Source organism: Oryx dammah, unplaced genomic scaffold (assembly GCF_014754425.2).
Source record: "Oryx dammah isolate SB20612 unplaced genomic scaffold, SCBI_Odam_1.1 HiC_scaffold_4, whole genome shotgun sequence".
In the NCBI taxonomy this organism is placed as follows: domain Eukaryota; kingdom Metazoa; phylum Chordata; class Mammalia; order Artiodactyla; family Bovidae; genus Oryx; species Oryx dammah.
Genome location: NW_024070188.1, coordinates 25,691,667 through 25,715,388, shown reverse-complemented (window position 1 = coordinate 25,715,388; position 23,722 = coordinate 25,691,667). Strand labels below are relative to the sequence as shown.

Here is a 23,722-nt window from a genome sequence, read left to right as displayed (position 1 = left end):
TTAGGCCTCTTTGTAATTACGTCAAAAACACTTCCTTTTCTGGATTCTCAATTTCCTGAAGTCCATTAAAGTCTAAACCCAGCTGCATTTTTGAGACTAGTGGTTCTCATCCTTTAACGTGCCTGTGAACCACCTGGGCATCTGGTAGAAAATGCAGATTCTGATTCTTGAGCGGGGCCTGGGAGTCTGCATGCCCAACACCGGCCCCTGTGCGGCTGGCGCTGCTGTCCTTGGGCCACGTTTGGTGTCTCCATAATGTCACCTCCTCCTCCCCGTAGTCATTCGTGCTCCTGGGCAATTCTGATATACTGACAATTCTGACTTCCAGAAAGGTCCTTTCAAAAAATATTTGCTTCCAAATGTTGAGTTCTGATTTCTGCCCAGGCTAGAAAAGGCTATCAAATTAGGCTTCCTCTTTACCTTATCATAAAGGCTCAGTTGGCAGCAATGATACTGTGTCTATTATAATACAGTGATTTCAGTCGATGTTTATGATGAGTCAGTAATCCCTCACTGGCTCTTCCTTCCTTTTGCAGAGTGAAAAGACAGTCTCCTCTCTGGACCCTCTTGTCACAGGTCACTTAAGTGTTAGAAGACACATGGACACGAGTCCCCATGTCCCTCATCTTGTCTACTGTCATACTTCCTCTTTTTCCATGTGGAGCTCAGAGTCACCCTGAAGGGTGTGGAGGGGCAGACAGCAGGAGCCAGGAACCCCGATGTGGGAGACTGTAAATGTTCACTGGCTACACTTAGGTCTCTCTCCTGGATAGTGGCTGGGAACCTCCTGGGTGAGTCACCTTGGAAAGGCTCATGTCCATGGCTGGGCCAGTGCTCTGTTCTCCATTCCATCCTCAGCCCTGCCCCTGGGGTTCTGAGGAAGCAGGAACAAGGACTCTGTTAAACCATTCCCATCCACCCTCTTCACCAGATCAGGACCACATGTTTCCCTCAGGCTCGGATACTACATCTTTGGGTTCTAACTAGGACAGAAGCTGGACTTTGAGTGGTTCTGTTCCTTAAGTTGGCTTCTCTTTAACAGTTTACAATTTGATCTATTTATTAGACAATTATAGAACTTTGTTGGTTGCATTAACCTTGACTTTGTTTTATTCTTTTCAAGTCATCCCAGGAGGTGAAGGGTCTTGTTCAGGTTCCTTTAACTGATAAGGGTGATATGATTGTTAGTGGCATGGCCAAGAACCAGAATAGTTAGTTCCAGACTCACAGTTCAGTGCTTTTTCCCACTCTACTCAATTCTGGGAGACTTTCCTATTGATAATTCAACTTAAGATTAACTAGAAACAGTAAAGAGTGAAGCGATAGCATATTGCATACATGTCTGCTGAGTCCTGTCTAACTCTTTGCAACCCTATGGACTGTAGCCCACTCGGCTCTTCTGTCCATGGGATTCTTCAGGCGAAAATACTGGAGTGGGTTGCCATTTCCTCTTCCCGGGATAGTATATTAGAAGTAAACAGTTTTTTTCTTAAAGATATCTTATCTACCTATCTATGTGTGTGTGTGTGTGTGTGTGTGTGTGTGTATATATATATATATATATATATATTATTGTTGTTGTTTAGTCACTAAATCATGTCTGACTCTTTTGTGACCCCATGAACTATAGCCCTCCAGGCTCCTCTGTTCATGGGATTTCCCAGACAAGAATATTGGTGTGGATTGCCATTTCCTTCTCCAGGGGCTTCCTGACCCAGGGATCAAACCTGTGTCTCCTGCATTGGCAGGAAGATTCTTTACCACCAGGGCTCAGTGGTAAAGAATCCACCTGTGATGTGAGAGACCCGGGTTCGATCCCTGGGTCAGGAAGATACCTTGGAGGAGGGCATGGCAACCCACTCCAGTATTCTTGACTGGAAAATCCCCATAGAGGAACTTGGCGGGCTATAGTCCATGGGGTTGCAAAGAGTCAGACATGACTGAGCGACTAAGCACAGCACACATATATAAAACACTTAATGATCCCCAGTTCTAAAGCTAAGGATGATTAAGTCCCTTGAAACAATTTGAAAGAAAATAAGGCTGGAAGTCAGAAGACATGGTTCCTGGCACTGCTGCTTGTGAGCTTTGCGTCCTTGAGTGAAGCACCTCAACCCCTCTAAGTCTCAACTTCCTTACCTATAAAATGAGAGGGTTTGAATCCCTAAACTCCCCTTCCAGATCTAATATCCTGTGATCCCTTTGATTTTATGGTTCCCACTGCAAGGTCCAATAGAGTTACACATCCAGTGATAACCACCCACTGGCTGGCATTCAAACAGGTCTTCTCTATGCTGAATTCTGTGCTGCAGTAGAGGCTTCAGGGCTTGTCTCTGGTTTAAGTCGCATTTCAAGGTGTCTGCTGGCATTAATCACAACAAACAATAATTCCAAGGGAACAATACAGAATGAGGCAATTATTCATGCACCACAAAGAAACACTGGCTGGTCTCCAGGCATTCAGACTCAGTTCAGCCTCCAAATAACAGGCACTTAGCACCTCACCTATGAACTGGGGATTGACAGAATCACAGATGACAGAACCGCTCTGCTGTTCCAGGACTAATAGCATACCGACAGGAAGAGACGTTACACTTAGGGCACACTTAGCTTGTCAAATTATAGCACTGTTTATCAAAGGGTAGCATACATACTGGGACTGTGAACCTTGAAAGGCACTATGGAATAATTCTGCTATGGAAAAGGAAGCCAGCCATGATTTTAAACCCTGATTTTGCTCTGGCTCTTGTTGTGATTCTAAATGGTTCTACAGCTCTGGCATCCCACAATACAAGGCTTTGCTAGACATTTGTCTTGCCTTCTGCTGGTGTCTATAAAATGCATTCCTTTGGTCCCACATTTAGCTTTTTAGAGCTGCTCAGTGCAGGGTGCCATGCTGTAGTTCACTTTGTAAATAGACAACAGTATAGCATGTACCAGTCACGTCCACAGTGAATTTAAGTGAAGACATCTTTGATTTCTAGACATCCCGATTACCTTTAAAGCAGCCATGCCACTCCATGTAATGGAAGGCATAATTTCAAAATAAATATTAATATATAGAGTCTGCACTGTGCTTGAGAGTCCTGTTAGCCGTAGAATGCAGCACGGATGACTGCTCTAGTCTCCAAGAGACTTGGGCTAATGCAGCTTTTAATGTTATGGGATTTCTCCAACTCACTGGTTCCCATGGAGTCATAAACGTTGATACTTGACTCCATTTAGGTAAACACTAGAATCTCTAGCTTCCAACAAAACACAACACACAAACTAAGAAATTCTTGGAAGTGAAAAGAGGGCCATATTGCATGTTACTCAAAGTACAGCTGACCACTCCTCTCTTGTTTTTTTTTAAAGAATTTTTTCTTCGTGTATTTTTTTTTCCTTTATGTACAGGATTTGGGCTTTAATATGGACATTTTCCCACTACCATTCATCTTCGGAATGCTGTTTTCCCCAAGTTTCTCAGGATAAAAAGACTCAGATTCAGAGCTGAACTGCTGGCAGCTGAATTTCATTAAGACTTTGATGGGAAACTTAAGTTGGAATTACAAACATCTGTGGTTAAACTTCCCTTTAGTAAACCATTTCCCAGAATTTAACTGTACCACACTAGGAGCAAAAAGAAAAACAGCTGAAAAAAGAATGTTGCTCTTTGGCAAATGCTGGAGTAGATACTTAAATATTCTTCTATATGATGACTATATCTCAGTCAAGTAGCAGATTACCTGCTTTAGAAAACACGTAAGTAATTGTTTGGAAATGCTAAGTTCTGGAACTCAGAGCATGTGCTAATGATCTGATTTTAATGGTTTCTAATCAATCAAATGTCTCAGAATTATGTCTGGCCGAAATTATATGGTTACTTTGAGCAAGGAAAAACTCCATTCCTAAAGGAGAGGAGTATTTTGGCATTATATGTTTAAGGAAATTATAACAAGTCAGATTTGAGAATTTAATTGTGAATGGGGGAAAAAAGTTATAGTCCTTGTCATATCAAATTTACTGCATTTTTTCTTTTTTTTAACTTTTTCGAGATTTTGAAAAACTCCTTCATTTCTCTTAACTACTCAGATTCCTGGGGAAAGGTTATGTTTAAAGAACCATTAGGGATACAATGATTATAATAATTAAGCTAGTTTCCTTCTCCAATGTTGAATAATCAACAAATTTGTAAGCAAAAGTTGAGAGTAATCAAATATACAGAATAAATAAAAATTTAGATGAAAATAAGCAAATACTACAAACATAAATTTGCAGGTAGATAAAAACAGATAGTAGAAGAAAGAGGGTGAGGCGGGAAGGAGAGAAGAGAGAATGAGGGCAAACTTTGAGTTAGGCAGCTTATATACATTCATTTAAATTTCACAAATAAGGCAAATACATTTGTACTCATTTTAAACCAAACAAACCAAGCCTCTGAGCTAATCTGCCTAAAAGTCAAACAGCTAGAAAGCAGGGGAGCTAGATTCCTACCACATCTGTCTGGCCAGATGCGCACATCACGCCTTTGTTGAAAGGTGAATTTCCAATATAAAGCAGAGGACTGCAAATAAACAGTCTTCAGGCTGAACTGGACCATCAGATGTGCTTCCCTCAGGGCATTAAAAAAACTGAGTCAGCAATTTCACTGAAGAATCCAGATTCTATCTTCTTGTTAAACACAGAGGTGGGTGCTCCCAGAAGAGGCACGCTTCCTCTGCTGTTTCTTGGGCCCCATCACTCATAGGACATGTTCCTTTCACTGCCCAGTTGTTTTTTGCTTGGCCTCTATAAAAATCTGAGCTTCAAAACTTTCTCTGTTCCATAGGGTCAGCAATTCTGTTTCTAGGTATATACCCAAAAGAACTGAAAGAAGAAACTCAAGTAGATAACTGTAGACCAATGTTCATAGCAAAACTTTTCATAGCAGCCAAAAGGTAGAAACAACTCAATGTCCACCAACAGGTAAGTGGATAAACAAAATGCAATATATACATAGAATAGAATATCATTCAGCCTTAAAAAGGAATAAAAGTTGGACACATGCTACAAAATGGCTGAACCTTGAACACGTTATAGTGAGTGCAGTAAGGCAAATAAGAAAAGACAAGTAGATTCCACTTATATGAGATATCTAGAGTAGAATGGTGGCTGCCAGGGCCTGGGGAAAAGGCTATTGGGAATTATTGCTTAATGTATACAGTGTTGAGTTTCAGTTGGGAAGATGAAAAAGCTTTGAGATGGATGGTGGTGATGATGGATGGCAATGGATGATGATGAATGGTGAATGTACCCAATGTCATTTAAAAATGGTTAAAATAGTAAATTTTGTGTATATTTTACCACAATTAAAAAATTTTCTTCTGGTTAAATCAGAGAACTCTAGAATCACAGCAAATGGAATTCTCTGTTTTTCAGCAATCTTACAATAAATTCTGTAATATAGGCCATGTAATTTATGCTACTCATCTAGCAGGTTAGGTGTCAGTTGCTCAGTCATGTCTGACTCTGCGAACCCCATGGCCTGTAGCCTGCCAGGCTCCTCTGTCCATGGAATTCTCCAGGCAAGAAGACTGGAGTGGGTTGTCATTTCCTTCTCCAGGGGATCTTTCCCACCCAGGGATTGAACCCAGGTCTCCTGCATTGCAAGCAGATTCTTTACCATCTGAGAGCCACCAGGGAAGCCCTGCATAAATGGTCTTTGAATGGTATTTTATATATCTTCATTTTATTCCCAAACTTTGACGAAAATTATTTCCACATATAGTTCTATTTACCTAGCCACATTTTCCTAGATACTCTTGCAAAGTTGAATTACTTTCATAAACTCCTTCCTAGCTGTGCCACTTACCAGGTAGGATGCCTGGGCAAACACTGTGCCTCAGTTTCCATGTTTGTAAAATGAGATGATAACTATGCCAGTCTATTGAACTGTTATGAGGGTTAAAGGAAATAACTCATGGCAAGTGCTTAGACCACTGTCCAACACATGAGAAATACTCAATGAATGTCATCTATAGGCCATGGTATTACCATTATTACTGTTGTTGTTGTTACTATATTCCAGTTCTTCTAAAATAATGCTTCCTACGAGCCTTCTTCAGTGTTTGATGAGTGGCTGTGCTCTGCTCTCCTACCCCAGGAGTAGTACTTTTTCTATATTACCCCCATGGCATTAGTGATAGTCATTCTTACAGAACACGAATTCATTCTGCTTTATATAGTGGCTATGTATATATCTTTCTGTCTTAGATTGCTTACTCCTTGAGGGTTGGAATGTGTTGGAATGTGACTGCTTTTGTGTGTGTGTGTGTCCTTCCTGGCCCTTGCTTTATTGATGTTTACATGGCAGAACTCAAAACCTCCTCTTTGGAGGATATTGAATGAAATAGGCTTCCCAGGTGGCACAGTGATAGTGAATCTGCCTGCCAAATGCAGGAGATGCAAGAGACCCAGGTTTGATCCCTGGGTTGGGATGATCTTCTGGAGTAGGAAACAGCCACCCACTCCAGTATTCTTGCCTGGGAAATTCCATGGACAGAGGAGCCTGGCGGGCTACAGCCCATGGGGTCACAGAGAGTCGGACAGAGTCAGACCGACAGAGCACACACACATAAGTGGATGAAATAATGACTGCGTGCCAGGGTGGATGTGAGGGTGTCAAATTACCAACCACACTGTTGACGAGCGGTACAGAATGATGGCCCAGGCCAGTGACTGGAAGTCTTAGGGTGACTCTACAGAGCCTCTTTCAAAGTCTGGGAGCAAGATAAGGAAAAGGAAAGCAGATAGTGAAAGAGATCTAAGCTGTCTTTTAATAAACACACTGCAGTCCTTTAGTGGCCAGGCACCTAACTATGTGTTGGAGTGCGGGATCGCAAATAGACCATGAAGGGAGTCTAGAAGAAAAGTACATCAGAATGAGTCTCCTTCATAGTGCTTGTATTTTAGCAAGCAGGTTTGTCTCACGCAAGGTATACTTGTACATGCAGTTCATGGGGCACTGATTTTCTTGGAGGGAAGCTAAGAGCAGCAGCAGCAAAACCCAGGCAGGTTATTAGGAGATAAACTCCTGTTTGCCTCTCTCAGAGAAGTTTGCTCAATACTGTCAATTATTTCCTTTATTTTCTCAATAACCTACCAAAGGCAGTAACAGCGCTGTGGCCCTCCACCACTTCACACTTTGCCCCTCCAGCAGAGTCCCCATTCTCCTTCTGAGTCTCTGGGTGGCTTCTTTCCAGCCACAAAGAATATAGACAAACAAATGGCGATATTAACTAAAACAGCACCATAAGTCCTGAGAAATATGCCCAACTAATGGTTTCTTTTAATCAACCTCTAACCTAGTGTTTGTGACCTTGTTTCACTCCTGCTTCTTTCTGATAGGCAAGAATGTCACGCTTTCCAAGGACACTCTGATACCCTCCTCTGGGGATGTTACTCTCTCTGTCCCTGCATCCCCGCCCGTTCTTCTGTGTCTCCATATTGGCCACGAAGATTTGTGCCTAGTTTCAACTGTGCCTATTATTCACTTGTATAATAAAATTAAAACTTTGTTTTCTTAAATGTGGAATATTAGGATACTAAATCTACTTTATGACACTACCTAGTTTCCCCTTTCCCCACCCCTACCTACTGAAAATCATTGTTATCACCATACACTCAGGAAAAATGGACTCAGTAAATTATCTGCTTATATAAAAAAAACAAAGCTAGTGTTTTCCTCACCTAGATAGTGAGGAAATCCTACCAACTAGCACAGAGTTACCCATGGGTGCTCCTCTTTCCACATTCTCTGCATCCTGGGGGAAGCTTGTGCTTATTTTAGAAGGAGGGAGGGGCCTTCCCTCTCGGTCAGCCAGTGCATCCTATCCTTTTCCTCACTGCACATTTAGTGCATCTGTTCTCGAGCTCACACTGTGCACCAGCGTGCCTTCCTCTGTGCTGAGGGTGGAGGGCTCAGGGGTGGAGAGGATGTCAGTCCTGCTGTGGAGGAGCACGGGGGAGCCTTACAAAGACCACCAGCCTAGCACCTCCCACTGCTCCATGCTTGTCTTAATATTTTTCTTCCTTCCCTTTGAAGGCAAATTGAGGAATAACCATTTATATATATATATATATATACACACACACATATATACACACACACACACGTATATATCCAATTCAAATAAAATGAACGTATTTTTAGAATATCCTTCCATCCACTTCTCGAACCTCCCACGAATTATGTTCTGTATGAACCCATGTTCTCTTTCTATAGATGAAAATATAGCCTCCTGAACCAATTCATCAGAGTGGCTTGTACCATGTTATTAAATCTCCAGAATGTATTTGATTTCAGGTCTCCTTCCTGGCTATAAAGAGCATGGGAAACCCGACTGGTGGGGCATTGGGATCACTGTGGGACCACAGGCTGACTGGAGGCATTATGTGAAACTATGCAGTAGGAACATAATTATCCCAATCCCACCCTTGCTACATCATATACTTTGAATGACTAATAGCTTCTTTCTGTTTCCCTAAACCAAAAACCTCAGTGGGCATTCTGAACCTATTAGTCTCTGACAGTACTACAAATTTAACTCACTACAGGACATTCTTTTTGACTGAAAAGATACAGACAAGCAATATTAAGTAAAATAGCAGCATAAAAATAAACTTCTGAGAAATATTCCCAAATAACGGTTTCCTTCAGTCCAATAATCCATGTATTCCTCATAATAATAATAAAGACAACACTTAGGATGTATAAAACATTTACATTGTCAGTCACTGTGTTAAGCCGTCTATGTATTTTATCTAATTTCATCACAGTTAGTATATGAAGTATGATGTAGACATCAGTAGCTTCTCTAAATCTCAGTTTCTTTATCTGCAAGTTGGGCATCTGTAGTTTGCCCAAGGTAAGGAGCACAGAAGCTAAAATTTGAGCTTGGGACCATCAGACTGCAAAGCCTGCAATCTAAAACTCTGATGTGCTGACTTCATATTATTTCACTGGGTATGTGAGGGCATAAGAAATTGTTTGGGATTTCAGCAATAAATTTAAGGTTCCCTAAAAATAAAATAATGATTTTCTTACTTTTTGTGAGAGGAGAATTACAAAAAGTTATGTGTGCCTATCTTTTTAGAATTAGCAGGTAAAAATACAGAATGCCCAGATAAACTGAACTTCAGATCAACAATGAAAAATCTTTTTAGCATAAATACATCTCATGAAATATTTGAGACATAACTAAAAGTCTATTTGTTGTTTTTCTGAAATTAAAATGTAATTGGGTGTCCTGTATTCTATCTGGCATTGCTACTCTTAAGTCAAGCATTTCATCCTGGAACTTTCCACACTCAAAGCAACAGGTGGAGATAATGCTTCCTGAGGGGTTGATTCCAAGCCTGTAGAGAAGTGAAGCCTTCCCACTGTGTGGAGCATCTCCTGATCTGGCTTCTCTCTGCATCTGAGTACAAAGTTGACTAGAAGACATGCCTCTCTTTCTCATGGGGATTACATTTCACACCACAATAGGGGTTGGTATGCTCTGGCCCTACCCATCCTCCCCTCATTTTAGGGCATGGGTAGAGCTCACTCCTGGAGAAGGACCATCTTCACGCAGCATATCTTATCAGTAGCAATTAATAAAGCTACAGTTACACTAACAATTAGTAGGACTAATAGCAATAATCCAGACTTCAGTGCTGTTAGCAATGGTATCAATCCACATAATAGCTTTGGTTCTACAGTTGCTGTAACCATAGCTATAGGGTGTGTGTATGTGTGTCTTCTTAGGTCAACTGCTCTTTCTTTTTCCATGAACTTAGGTGACTTCATTTTCCTCCTACTTAGCATCCCCCACGCACTGGACATGCTATTGTCTGTCTTGGCTCAAGGGGCTCTTAAATCACTCTGGATCCATCTTCCTTTACCCAATTTCTACACTCCGGTTATGTTTTCAGTGTAAATGCTATTGCAAGGAAAAAACAACAGCTCTTTGACCATCATCAATAGCATATATCCATCATTTTTATATTTGGTTGGGGCTTGACTTTCATCATGACCTCTTGTTTCTTGAATATAGTGGCCCCTGTCTATTTAAGGTATTTGCTCTGCAGTTTCCTAACAGCTTCTTTAGTGCCCTCACCCACCCCTCACGCTCCCCTGTTGCAGAGGACCTTCTGGTTAATTTGTGACCAAAAGATTGGCTGCGCACCGTTGTTCCCACTGCCCTAATATCACAGAGAGGAGGAGCAGGAAGCCAGTGACGGGGCACACACATTATGTGGTGTGACTTGACCAAAAAAGACTCTACTGGAACATACAAATGTCACAGAAGTGCCGCTGTGGCCCTAGGTGAGAGTCTAGCCTGCTGACTCAGAGTATTCCAGACACATGCCCTTTCGCCAGCTCCAACAAGGACGTGTTCCAAAGTCTCCGCTCTCAACTCACAAAGTCCAAATCTAAAGTGCAAAGTAAAACTCTTTATTTCAAGTTTCTGAACTGACCTAGACCAGGTGAAACTCTCAAGGCGGGTGGAAAAGGGAAGGCGGGGGAGGGGAACAGCGAGTGTGGCACACGCAGCACGGGGCGCAGGTGCCCCAGGAGGGTGGCAACGGCAGGGGCACTGTACCTTGGCAGCAGGCGGCAGGCTTCCGGGAGCCACGCGGGGCTCGCTGGTCTCAGGCGGGTCTAGTCGGCCGAACGCTGAGCTCCCTTCAATGTCAAAAGGGAAGGCGCTGCCGTCCCCAGACGCGGCGCGGGAGCAGGCGGCGCCGCAGAGGAGCCACAGGGGCAGGACTGCGCACCAGGCTGAGCTCAAAGCCATCTCTCCGCTGACATCCGACAGGGCTCGTCCAGGGGCTCGGCCGCCCTTAGTCCTTGCCACCCCGCTGTGATGCGGTGGTGCCTCGCTTATGGAACCTTCTCTGCGTCTGCGGTATCCAGATGTGGAAACTCAGGGCAGCCCCGGGAGCAACTTGGTAGAAAAAGGGAGAGTGAGAGAGTAAGCTAGAGCCGGCCTCCTTCCCTGCCTCCCTCTCTCTTCTTTCTGTCTCCCCTCCGTTTCCCTCTCTCACTTTCTCTCTCTCTCCCCAGAGACACTGGCTAAAGAATGTACAGATGTATGAAGCTAAAGCTCAGCATCAAGCGGCGGATGGGTTTGGGACGAGCCCCGGGAGCGCAGGCCACCTCCTGTCCCCGGCGGTCGGTCGGGTGGGGACTAAGGGTTGCGCTGCCCTGGCTTCCTTCCCACACCCATTCTTACCACTCCCTTTTTACCTTCTCTTCCAGGACCTCCCCTTCCAAGCTGGTCTTTCAGGCACTCTGGCTGGGCCTTTCCTGCCGTCCTCCCCTCCCCTCTCAGTTTGGAGCCCCTCCAAGTGCCCCAGATGAATATTCAGCTTTTGTAATTGCTTCCTCACTTCTCTCATTTATTTAGCTAAGGTGCCGGATGTCTTATCTATATTTATGCAGATCTTTTATGTGGCCCCGCTGGTTTGCAGGAAAGTGGGTGGGAAAGGGATTCGGGCTGGAGCCAGAGGTGGATACTCTCAGATGGCAGGGGAGAGGGCACCCACTTCCTTGGGCAGCTTTCTCCTTTTCTAGAGATAGGCTGCTGCGGTCTTTGTGCTCATACCTTCCCTGGAGACTGGCTGCCCACCCTCTTCCTCCTGACAGTCCTCACCCAGAGGGCTTGGGAAAAGAATATCTTTCACTCCAGCACTGGAAAATGACTTCATTACTCAAATGCATGAACTTTTATTTACAAAGAACATCTTGTTTTCCTCCTAAAGCGGTGCTTTGTAAGGGGCCTGAAACAAGGCTTGCAGTGTATGAGCCTGTCAAATATACTGCCTACAGCCCGACCTCTTCCTCTTGGCCTGTAATCTCATGCCTACTACATCTGTCTGTCATGTAACCTTTCCAAGACTTTGGGGTGAAGTTGAGCTACAATTATGTTGGGGTACCCATGTGGATGGGTCAGTGGCCACTATAGCTGAGATACTTTTGCATTCATGGGCTTTATAAGGAGCTTTAAACATTCCCATGAGACTCAAACATGTCTTAAAAAGGATTAGATGAGACACTCATACAATGACACTTAAGTAAGTTCTGAGGTGTTTGAAATCACTCACAGTTGTGGAATAAAACATTTCAATAAACCTAACTGTTAGCTCTATTTATAGGATAAAAATCATTTTATCTAAGAATATACAAAGCAACCATTTATTTTGCACCTATCATATGCCAGATACTTTGCATGTGTTATTTGTAAGCCTCACAGCATTTTTGCAAAATAGGACTATTATTTCTTTTTTATAGAATTAAAAAGGGAGGTTCTGAAAGACTAGGGCAGTTGCCACTCACAAAGCCGATAGAAAGCTGGACTTGGTTCTCACTGATTCCAAAACTATCTTTCACATTTATACCACACTGAAACTTGCAAAATAAAGGCCACAAATTCAGAGACAGAAGAGATGACATGCCCATTTTTTTGGAGTACCTTCTAGGTGTCAAAAAGTTTGGATTATCTAATTTATTTCCATCTTCAATATAATGAGGTAGGTATTGTTATATACATTTGGTGATAGGTATGTGGTAAAAGTACTACTAGAACAGGTAAATCTGATGCCAAGGTCATTGATTTTTCAACAACAAAATGGTATAGTGCAAAAGTACCAAAGCTGGAAGAAGCAAAAAGCTTTCATATATCTCAAAGTATCTGTAATGTTTTCATTTTAAGATATAAAAATAGTATTATAATGAACCATTAAGCTAATTTACGATCATCTTCTTCCACATAAGCTGGTTAACTTGCTAAATTAAGTAAAAGAACTTAAGAATATATATTTGGTTTGGTTGGTTCTTCAAGAAACTTATATTGGAAGACAAGATGACCAGACTCTAAAGAGGAAAAACTTGACGCTCAAATATCCTGTCCCACTCTCACTTTTAAAAAAACTTTCAATAATAATAATAATTATTATTGTTACTATTATTTATGTACATATAGTATTCTGACTTCAGACATAGACCTCATCAGTACAAAGAAGCTGTTCACATTTGTTTCCTGAAGGATTATGTCCTGTCCTTCGTTTAATGTCAATTAACTGCACACTTTTAATTTTATTCAGAGTCTCTTTTTCCTGCTTGCCAGGTAGTGTTCAGATTCTCTGAGAGGCCTGAGCAGTGGGGGTAGAAATACAATTATTCAAGACATATGAGCTTTTAATTTTTTATTAAATGTGTACTTCTAACTCTTCCTCCTCATCTTTTCTACAGATACTACTATTATTTTTGAGACAAAGCAAGTAATACACAGGAACATGGGTTTTGTATGAAAGAAAATAGGCTTCAAATCCTAGGTTTGTTTACAGTGGTTCTGGGAGCTTGACAGAACTTGGTCTCTCTGAATGTCAGTTTCCTCATCTGTAAAATGGGATCATGATGCCACTTTCACTGAGTAATAAATGAAATAATGTGACTAAAGCATTAACACAGCCTGGCATATAGTTAGTGCTCAGTATTTAGTATTTAACTACACTGTATTTTAAAGTCTTAAAAAAGAATAGAATCTTTATTTTTAAAGAGAAAAAATAACTATGTTTATTTATCCTGTGACTTGAGTAACCTTCCATTTGCTGAAAATAGCGTTTCACATTTCTGGTTGCTGCTTGGGACTTCCCTGTATAACCATGAATGAGGTAGTTGTGAATTTTAGAGTGACAGAGCAGGCAGGAGAGGAGAGAGACTGGCTAACTATTTTATGGTGAATTGGAAGGCACTAGAACAAAGGTAATCATCACCAAAGGCCCACCTCAAGACCGTCAAAGGCCTGAGAGAGGGAGAATTTTATTTCTGTTAACACTACACCTGGGAAGTGTCTCCAGTGTGACTGCTCTCTTATCACGACTCTCCCTGCCTCCCTCTCCAGGCATTCAGCAAGTACCGCATGTCCACTCTCTCTTTTGGGACTCCCACCTGCCCTGCGGTGGAGGGGGTGCTGCTCTGTCATTCCCAGTGCACAGAAGGGAGCACAACATTGCGATAGGCTAAGAGGTTAAATGGGGTTTCCCTGGTGGCTCAGATGGTAAAGAATCTGCCTGCAAAGCAGGAGACCTGGGTTCAATCCCTGGGTTGGGGAGATCTCCTGGAGAAGGGAATGGCTACCTACTTCAGTATTCTTGCCTGGAGAATTCCACGGACAGAGGAGCCTGGCAGGCTTCAGTTCATGGGGTCGAAAAGAGTCAGACCTAACTAATCGACGGACACTTTCACTGCTGCTGCTGCTGCTAAGTTGCTTTAGTCGTGTCTGACTCTGTGCGACTCCAGAGATGGCAGCCTACCCGGCTCTTCTGACCCTGGGATTCTCCAGGCAAGAACACTGGAGTGGGTTGCCATTTCCTTCTTCAATGCATGAGAGTAAAAAGTGAAAGTGAAGTCGCTCAGTCGTGTCTGACTCTTCTCGATCCCATGGACTGCAGCCCACCAGGCTCCTCCGTCCATGGGATTTTCCAGGCAAGAGTACTGGAGTGGGGTGCCATTGCCTTCTCCAGACTTTCACTAGGTGGTGTTAAATGGCAAGGACATTAGGCTGGTTAGTGCAGGATGAGGGTCCCATGCCTTCTGATTCCTAGACCAATCCTTTCCCAACCAGACCAAGCTATTTTTAGTTCTGGCAGCAGCAGATCTGGTGGTTTGGAGGCTTTATCAACAGAGGGTTCTGGAATTCTCTTCTGAGTCCCCTACTACAGTTATCAACAGATAAATATCAGGGCTGCTCACTCCCTTCAGCACTTGGTTGTTGGGCCTGTCCATAGCGTCCAAGGATCTAGCGAGGGTGTTGTTAATGCATCCCATGTGCCCTTCTGCAAATAGAAAGTCACGTCAGATGCTATTTTGGATTTTTAAGTGCTAATCTTGGACATAATTAGACAGAGGATTGTTGTGGGGACTGTGTACTAGTGACAATTTTGTGATGAGATTGGTTAGAGAAGCAAGTATGAACTCTCCCTGCCATGTGGTTTCTAATGGATAGTCAAGTGGCAGGAAGGTAAGGAAGGAGGCGGAGCGGCGGGGTGGGGGGGGGTCTCTTTTCCTGTTCCTCTTTTCCTGTTGTCTCCTCTCTGGTCATGAGTCTCTTCTGTGAGCAACTCTGGTGGGAATTTAGGCCACCTGAGGAGAAGAAACAGCAAGAGTTCTGGGAGAGGATGGGGCTTCTAAAAGTGGTTCTTTACCCATCAGTTTGTTCAGGCTTTTGTTCACAATGTGGGTAATACGTGGTCTCTGTGCTTAGTCTCCTGACTCTGACGGTTGTCACAGCCCCATCTGGCTTTAGCATGTGCCACCTGCATCCTCTCCATCCATTATCTATTTAATGTATTCATTAATTTGCTTATTTATTTAATCAGCATTTATCGAACACTTCTATGTGGCATGTGAGATGCTGAGGGTAAAGTAATAAAAACATGATCCTGTCTCCCAAGGAATCCAGAGTCTGGTGGGACAGAGCACATGTAGACCCTTGTAAGGACTAAAAAGTGATTACCAGGAATGGAAAGCAGAAGTCCAGATATCCTGATAATTAAGTATCTATATGGGCTTCCCTAGTGGCTCAGTAGTAAAGAATCCATCTGCCAGGTAGGAGACACAGGTTTGATCCCTGGGTTGGAAAGACACCCTAGAGAAGGAAATAACAACCCTCTCCAGTATTCTTGCTTGGGGAATCCCGTGGACAGAGGATCCTGGAGGGCTGCAGTCCATGGGGTCACAAAAGAGTTAGACACAACTGAGTGACTAAACAACAACATCAAAGTATCTATATAGAACAAGCCCTTTACTGGGACTTGGCTAGGGAGGGTGGGCAAAGGCTGCAGAAGGGGGAAACTGTGCATCTTAACTGTGGAGAGGAGGGGAAGAATGGTGGTCCAATGGGGGAACGATATATGTAGAGGACAAACACATCAGGGCCCCAATGCCAGAGGAGGGTGAGAAGACCATGGGATATCCAAAGGCTCTTTGAGTCCCCATCTTCACAATGCATACTTATGCATGGCCTTCAGGGAGGTGAGATCCCATGGATGGAGGAGCCTGGTAGGCTGCAGTCCATGGGGTCGCTAAGAGTCTGGCACTACTGAGTGATTTCACTTTCACTTTTCACTTTTATGCATTGGAGAAGGAAATGGCAACCCACTCCAGTGTTCTTGCCTGGAGAATCCCAGGGAAGCCTGGTGGGCTGCCGTCTATGGGGTTGCACAGAGTCGGACACGACTGAAACGACTTAGCAGCAGCAGCAGCAGCAGAGACGTGACGTGAGAGGGAGCCCTATAAGGAGGGAGAAAGGGCTTCCCAGTCTCCTACTCGCTTCTTGGTGCAATAGAAGGATCCTTCCCAAATGCAGATCTGAAGACTGGGGAGCTGTTCTCAGTTACACCGAAGTCCTGCTCAATAGCTTGAGAAAACATTTGGGAGGAAGAACAACTTTGAACAGAAAAAAAAAGTTGTTTTTTTTTTTTTTTTTAATTGTGGTGAGAACATGAGCCCTACCCTCTTAACCAGCTCTGAAGGGCACAGCATGGCATTTATCTATGGGAAAGAACCACTCGTAAAAGCTCCATCCTCTCCCAGCACTCTTGCTGTTGCTCCTCTTCAGGTGGCCTGAACTCCCACTGGAATCCTTAGAAGAGGAGATGCGTGACTGGAGAGGAGAGTGCGCGGAAGAGCCCCTCTTTAACCTTAACTTCCTGTCGCCTGATGGTCAGCTGGAAATCTCATAGTAGAGGAGAGCTCATACTTGCTTCTCTGACCAATCCCATCATAAAATTGTGATCCATTTTCTCAAGTTAAGAAATTTAAGCCTGGAAATGACTTGCTCATGTTGGCATTTAAAGAATTTTTAAAGTACCAAATATATTCAGTTCAGTTCAGTCGCTCAGTTGTGTCCGACTCTTTGCAACCCCATGAACCGCAGCACGCCAGGCCTCCCTGTCCATCACCAGCTGCTGGAGTCTACCCAGGCCCATGTCCATTGAGTCAGTGATGCCATCCAACCATCTCATCTTCTGTCGTCCCCTTCTCCTCCTGCTCTCAATCTTTTCCAGCATCGGGGTCTTTTCAAATGAGTCAGCTCTTTGCATCAGGTGGCCAAAGTACTGGAGTTTCAGCTTCAAAAACGAAATATATTAAGTATAGTAAAATATAGTATAATTACCATAGAATAGGAAATTATAGATATCCAGCAAGAAGGAAGTGAGGGGCAACCAGGAATCATACCACTCTGGGGCAATGACTGACAACACTGAAAATGCATATGCCTTCAGGCTTCTGTTGCATTTATATTAATGAATTCCATCATCCTTATATTTTATGTATTCCATTATATATATTTTTGTGTATGTAAAACATATTTTAATATATGTCCATTTTAAAGATTCCATCTACTTTTTTCTTATAGAAATGAATCAAACTGTATATATATTTTCTCCATGTCATCACTTAACTCCAGTGTTACAGTGTTCAGATCGGCATTTTAGGAAGATTGGGTATGGTGGATAAGTGCTGTGCTGAGGGACCAGTAGGAGGCTGGGAAGTCCTTTCTTTTCACAGTGGCTCCATCAGCCTCAAGGGCAGGGACTGTACCCATGAAGAAGGGGCTCAGAGAGCATTTGAGAATGATAATAGCAATGAGGATGTCCTGATCCAAGCCTGATGGAGAAAGGGATGAAACCAACAGATGAGAGAGAATGGTCTTAATGAGGACTATCGATTGCCTCTGCTGTGGCCTTCCTTTAGGTCTGCTGGAATAATTACTTCATCAGGCTAAAGGGGAGTGACGGATGCCCTGTGGTAATGTAATCAACTGAGTAGGGAGGCATCAGAATCCATTAACTCAGGGATGAGATCAATAGAAAACAGGAGCACCCGAGACTTGACGAGGAAATTATACAATTAGGGAGAATTGGGCAGCATTCAAAAGAGAAGGTCTGAGAAAAGGGCTTTATGTGTCCTTGCACAAACCCCACCCCCCGCACCAGAAAGGGAAGAGAAGACTCTTTAAGAGGAGGCTTGCCGTATGATGGGTGTATAAGCAGGGCAGAGGGCTAAAATGTGTTCTAACCTGCTTTGTGTGAGTAGCTGCAGACTAGGCTGTAAGATGCTAACTCAAATGTTCTATAGTCTTGCTCCGCATCCCTTGTGTTATTCTCCAGAAAGCACATGCTGGACATGCTCACCTTGGGAAATCAACAGACTTCGGAAAACAAATTTCAAATAGGGAGCACGTAACCATAAGAATGCCTTATATTTCCACAGTGTTTTATAGTCTGGAATTGAATTACAGTTTTTGCTCCTCTAACAAATGAGAAATTGATCTGGTTCTAAAAGTTCAAATGTGCAGATTCTGACATTTAGAAGAAAGATTCTCAAGACACTGTCCACTATATCCGTTAGGCGACCTACAGCCTTCAAAAATTTAACACTCTAAATGAGATTTATTCATTACCTACTTATTCAACACATATTTTTGAATGTCTACTTCAAAAACGGCACTTTTATAGGCTCTGGAATAGAGTAAATGAGAATCAGATCAAAATTTCTGCCTTCGTGAAGTTTATATTCTTACTGAGGGAAGGTTAGGAGAAAGAGAATAAACAAGCAAGAGAAATACATATATGTATGAAATCCATTATGTCAAGTAGTAAGTGCTATGGATAAGAATGAAATGCTGTGGGATAGAGATTGAAGGCTGCAGAGTACAGAAAATGCGGGCCTTGTTGAGGAAGAGGCTAGAATAAAGTGATTGAGGTAAAGAGTAGTTGGAGATAAAGTCAGAAAGGCAGGGGGCCATGTGGGGGTAGATTATGCAGGACCTTTGAGATCATTGTAAAGACCCTGGCTTCTGCCTTGAGTGAAATGGGAAGTATCTGGGGGTTCTGTAAGAAGTGATGTGATTTGATGAAAGAGATGCGGGAAGGAGTAGGGAGACTATTCAGAGGCTTTTGCAATAGTACAGGTGAGAGATGATGGTGGCGTGGTCCACAGTATTAGCATTAGACGTGAAGAGTCACGAGATTCTGGATTTATTTGAATGTAGAACTAATGAAATTTGCTGGATATAAGAAATGAGAGTAAGAAAGGACTCAAGGCTGAGGTCCATACTTTTGGCCTGAGCAGACTTAAATGATTGATTTGCCATTACTAACATGGAAAGGAAAATTGAAGGTGTAAGTTGGTAACAGAGATGATGAAAAGTTCAGTTTGGGGCAAGGTTTTTTTTTGTGTGTGAAATGCCTCTTATATAAAATTCTTACACTGTATTCCTTCCTGTTTTAAAGACTTGTTTTTAAGACATTATAAATTCATAATACATCATGCACAAACTGTGTTTTTACTTGGGAGCTATAAGCCATTGTGCGTCATACTGTGGATAATACTAGGGACAACCTTATAGTCTAGTAAGGGAGATTTGTAGCATGTAGCTAACAGTAGGTGGTCAAGGTGGGTACAAATCCATTGCTTTAAGCAGGAAGGGAACCCTTTGAGCTCAGTTAAGAGAAGGCATTATAGATTTGTGCTGGATCTCCACAAAGATATAGGAATTAGGCGTGGGAAGACTGGTGGGTGAAGGACATGGAGAAGGGAATGTCCTGCAAATGGAACAGTATAGACACAGGAATAGAAAAGTGAAGACACACGCATGTTCATGCAAGGGCAAGGGCAAAGGCAGACTGGCTGAGTCATTGTGAGAAGTTCATTTGGGTGGATGGGGGGGACAGTATGGAATGGACAAGTGTGGACCTGAGAGTTAGTTTACTACTAGGGAAGAGAGAGGCTCACAGGCGAGTTAACCATGTGGAGAGAGCGCTGAAGTGGAGAGACTGGAGCCTGGGGGACGAGTTGGGAGACTGTTGCAATAGCAGTCTAGGCTTCAGGTGACACAAAGAATAATGTTGATGAACTGTCACTGTGTCTCCCAAACGTAACTCCCCATCTCTGGGTCAATCCAGTTGCATCACAGCCATCTCAATTTGTAAAACCAATTTTTCCTTGAAACTGAGCTGAATTTCAAGTCAGCCCCCCGCACCCTTTCCCCGACACTTCACCCTTGAAGGGAATGGATAGGCTGGGAAAGAAAACAGTGTTTGATACTTGCCAGCACATACCATCATGAGCTTGCCAGGCAACAACACGTTCTCCTCTGCTAGCGGAAGGTAATTCAGCCAGCTTGACAGTAATTCCTTAAGATAGCTTCTATCCATCATATACTTCATACTTAAGTAAAGTTGATTAAGTACTGACCCTGGCTTTACTTTGACTATTTCAACTACTTCCAAATAACTACTAATAGTTTTCTCCTTTCCTCTCTCTCATTCTTGCTTTCTTTTCTTCCCCTTTGTTTTTTGGTCTTCATTTGTTTTCTCAAAAGTCCTACACTGTCTTTAATTATATTTACCTAAAGTTTAGTACATATTGGGGCTTCCCAGGTGGTGCAGTGTTAAGAATTCTCCTGCCAATGCAGGAGACACAAGAGACTCAGGTTCTATCCCTGGGTCAGGAAGACCCACCCTGGAGTAGGAAATGGCAACACACTTCCGTATTCTTGCCTGGAAAATTCCATGGACAGAGGAGCCTGACAGGCTATAGTCTATGGGCTTGCAAATAGTCAGGCACGACTGAGTGAGCACACACACACACAAGTACATATTTGCTTTAATAAAAAGTTAATCTTTCCTATTAAATCAACTCCCAAGGCTTCTGATACAAAGAAAAGGATTCTGATTAAAAAAGGTAGGAATTTAAGAACTGTGATTTTTGAAAGAGACTGTAATGAGTGTATCAGTGAGAAATAGATCGCTAGCAGGGCAGCCACGTTATTCTCCAGAAGGAGACAACAGGAAAGCAAACAAGGTGTATATTGGTTTTCCATAAGCTTGTCAGTTTGGAGACATTTATTAGAAGAGGATTTAGATGTATTTGTTAAAAACCCAGTCTGTAGATTCAGACTGTCTATTTTCTTCAGTTTTCCTACTTGCCAGCTGCGTGATCTTGGGAAGTTATTTCATTCTCGAAGCCTCAGCTGCCACATCTGTAAAATGGGGAGTGTACTATTATTTCATAGAGTTTTTGTGATGGTAAAAATAAGATAATGTGTATAAATTGCCCAGAATGATGCCTGGCAATAGTGAGCACTCAATAAATTCTAGCCGATATTATTACTACTAATTTAGTATTGTTACTACGGTTGTATGAAAATAATGTGTTCTGGAGAAAACTAGAAAACAGAGAGATAGGTTAATGATGATAAAGTTAATAGAATTCTCTGTTATCTATAGCAACTCAGTAACTATTTTTCACTTTTAGTCATTTTAATGTTCAGAAGCTATAGCTTAATTATAGATGCTTTGTTATCAATATGGTCCCTAATATTTGTCAGCATTTTTTGTGGAGCCTGCTGCCCCGTCTGTCACATGGCTGTGGACACACTGTCCATCTAAGATAACGTCGAGCTCTTCACTGTAGGGCCCGTCTTACTCCGTGGCTCCATCCAGATAATTCATGGCTTCAACTACTGCATTTTAATTACTTGACTCTTTCAGTCCAAAGTGACTTTATTATGAATCATGTCTTTAATGGACTCAGTTCTCTATTTGAATTTTCACTTGTTGACTCAGATATAGTAAAACTCCATATGAATAAGTTCCTAGAAGTAAACAGGCTTTTCTAGGGGACTAAGCAACCCACTCCAGTACTCTTGCCTAGAGAATCTGACGAGGAGAGGAGCCTGGCAGGCTGCAGTCCACAGGGTCACGAAGAGCTGGACACAACTGAAGCAACTTAGCACAACACAGCACGCAGACCGTAATTTAAGGGACGGTTTCCTGTCTAGTATTCTCAGGCACTCAAATTCAGACTCTATAATTACTAAAATGTTTTAGAATTATGACATTTTACATAGGACTTCATTTCTCTTCATTTTGAGTAAGCAGAATGCTGACACTTGCACTATCCCAAGTAACTTTCCTGACAACTCTGTGGAGTCAGCACCATTATCCAACTTGAAACTGAGAGAAAGGAAAACATCAGGCAGTAGCAGACCAAGATGCAAAGGCTGCTTTTCAAGTTCTCTGCCTGGCATGATCTCTTCCCATGGGATTGGAGAGAAGGAATGTATGTATGCAAGGAGACATAGTTCATCATTAAACAACTGAACAAAAATGAAGTCTTATTTTCTCTTTCTTTGTGAACTGGGCTATCTGAGCACAATTTAAGGGCTAGGTTTATCATGGCCCAGGCTTGTATTCTAAGGGAAGAAATCTGGGTGAAAATGATTGTATACTAAAGACCTTGAAACAAGCAGTTCTTCCAGCTATCTGGGCGCTACCATGGTGGCTCAAATGGTAAAGAATCTGCCTGCAATACAGGGAGACCCAGGTTTGATCCCTGGGTCAGAAATATCCCCTGGGGAAGGGAATGGCTACCTACTCCAGTACTCTTGTCTTTGAAGTCCCATGGACAGAGGATCCTGGCAGGCTACAGTCCACCGGGTTGCAGAGTCAGACCTGACTGGGTGACTAACACTTTCACTTTCCAGCTAGCTACTGAAGATGAGCCTGTGACATTTCTGTGCTTGATTCAGTGGGATCGCCTCTGGGAAAGGTCTAGTATGGATTTTAACCTGGTGTTATGATGAGTGCTGACAAGCAGATCCCTAAAGGGCCTAGGGAAGAGCACAGTGCGGAGAAGAGGCCCTGGGCCTGGGCGCTGGAGACCTGATGTTTCCAAACCAGGGCTGCTCCTCTCAGTCACAGCCTTGAGTTCATCTGAAGTTCCCTGGCCTTCACTTTTTCCCTCTGTAAAATAAAAAGAGACAGGACAAGCCTGGGGTTCCTCTCAGCTTTATAGCTCTCATTTTCTAGAAAAGGACCCATCCCCAGACACCATGACAATTCTGGCTTGTAGCCAGGAGTGAACGGATGGTTTAGAAAGCAAGATTGAGAGCACTATTCTGTGACCATCCCCAATAGAATAATGAGATCCAGGATCTGGTTATTTCTACCTGAAGATAGGTACCTCAGAAAAGCCTGTGGACAATTCATGGAATAAATCAAATACAGTAAAGGAAAGAGAAAGATGAGTTATCATTTTTAACTCTGCCAGATTCAGACCTGTAGATCAGACAAAAAATAAGGCCACTGCTGACCACAAAAGGAAAAGAATTTAAGAATGTTTCTCTTGTCCTTAAGTCACCCCTCTGTTAAGTCACAGTCAGACACAACTGCTATTACTTTTAGCCTTAATCAGTCACTGTCTTCCTGAAGGGCTGAACTGATTGCTAAACTTGTTTGAAATGGTAGGTCAGCATTCACCAACAGACTTTTCATTCACTGGCATGCTTTCATATTTTATTAGGCAAGTGAATATTGCCTTTAGAATTGAAGCAGTACCTCCGTCCACTTATCTGTTCACATGATGCTAGCATAGACATGATTCTTCAGATGAAAGTGGAACAACCCAGTGAGCTATCCCTCATTTGAGCCCGCTGATCTAAACTCCACAATCTGTCAGTCACTGTTGCAACTGTCTCCCATTTTGACACCATTTTCCTGAGCTTAGGAAATTTTTCTCATTAGCTCACAAGTTGCAGCTCCTCATTCCATTTCTTTATGTATTTATTGTTTGAAACTTTTTTTTTTTTTAATCTGCCAGAACTCATCACCATCTCCCCTTACCAGCTTGCCTGTTCTTCAC

The 23,722-nt window shown here is 42.7% G+C and overlaps 1 protein-coding gene and 1 long non-coding RNA gene across 4 annotated transcripts in view; one reads left to right on the top strand and one right to left on the bottom strand.

The window, feature by feature from the left end:
* Positions 1-11,213, bottom strand: part of LAMA4 (laminin subunit alpha 4) — a 148,611-nt gene extending 137,398 nt beyond the window's left edge. The window contains exons 1-2 of one of the 3 annotated variants that reach the window (XM_040238465.1): positions 11,053-11,187; positions 10,608-10,952 (exon numbers count right to left, since the gene is read on the bottom strand). In XM_040238465.1, coding sequence (XP_040094399.1) covers positions 10,608-10,802 — 195 coding nt within the window. In that variant the 5' untranslated portion in view covers positions 10,803-10,952; positions 11,053-11,187. Of the gene's footprint in view, positions 1-10,607 lie in introns of all 3 variants that reach the window. The other 2 variants (XM_040238466.1, XM_040238464.1) reach the window with 2 other exon arrangements.
* Positions 11,214-14,905: 3,692 nt separating this feature from the next.
* LOC120862485 lies at positions 14,906-16,905 on the top strand. The gene is made up of 2 exons (XR_005720780.1): positions 14,906-15,029; positions 16,629-16,905. It is a non-coding gene; the product is annotated as an uncharacterized LOC120862485 (long non-coding RNA).
* Positions 16,906-23,722: the final 6,817 nt, after the last annotated feature.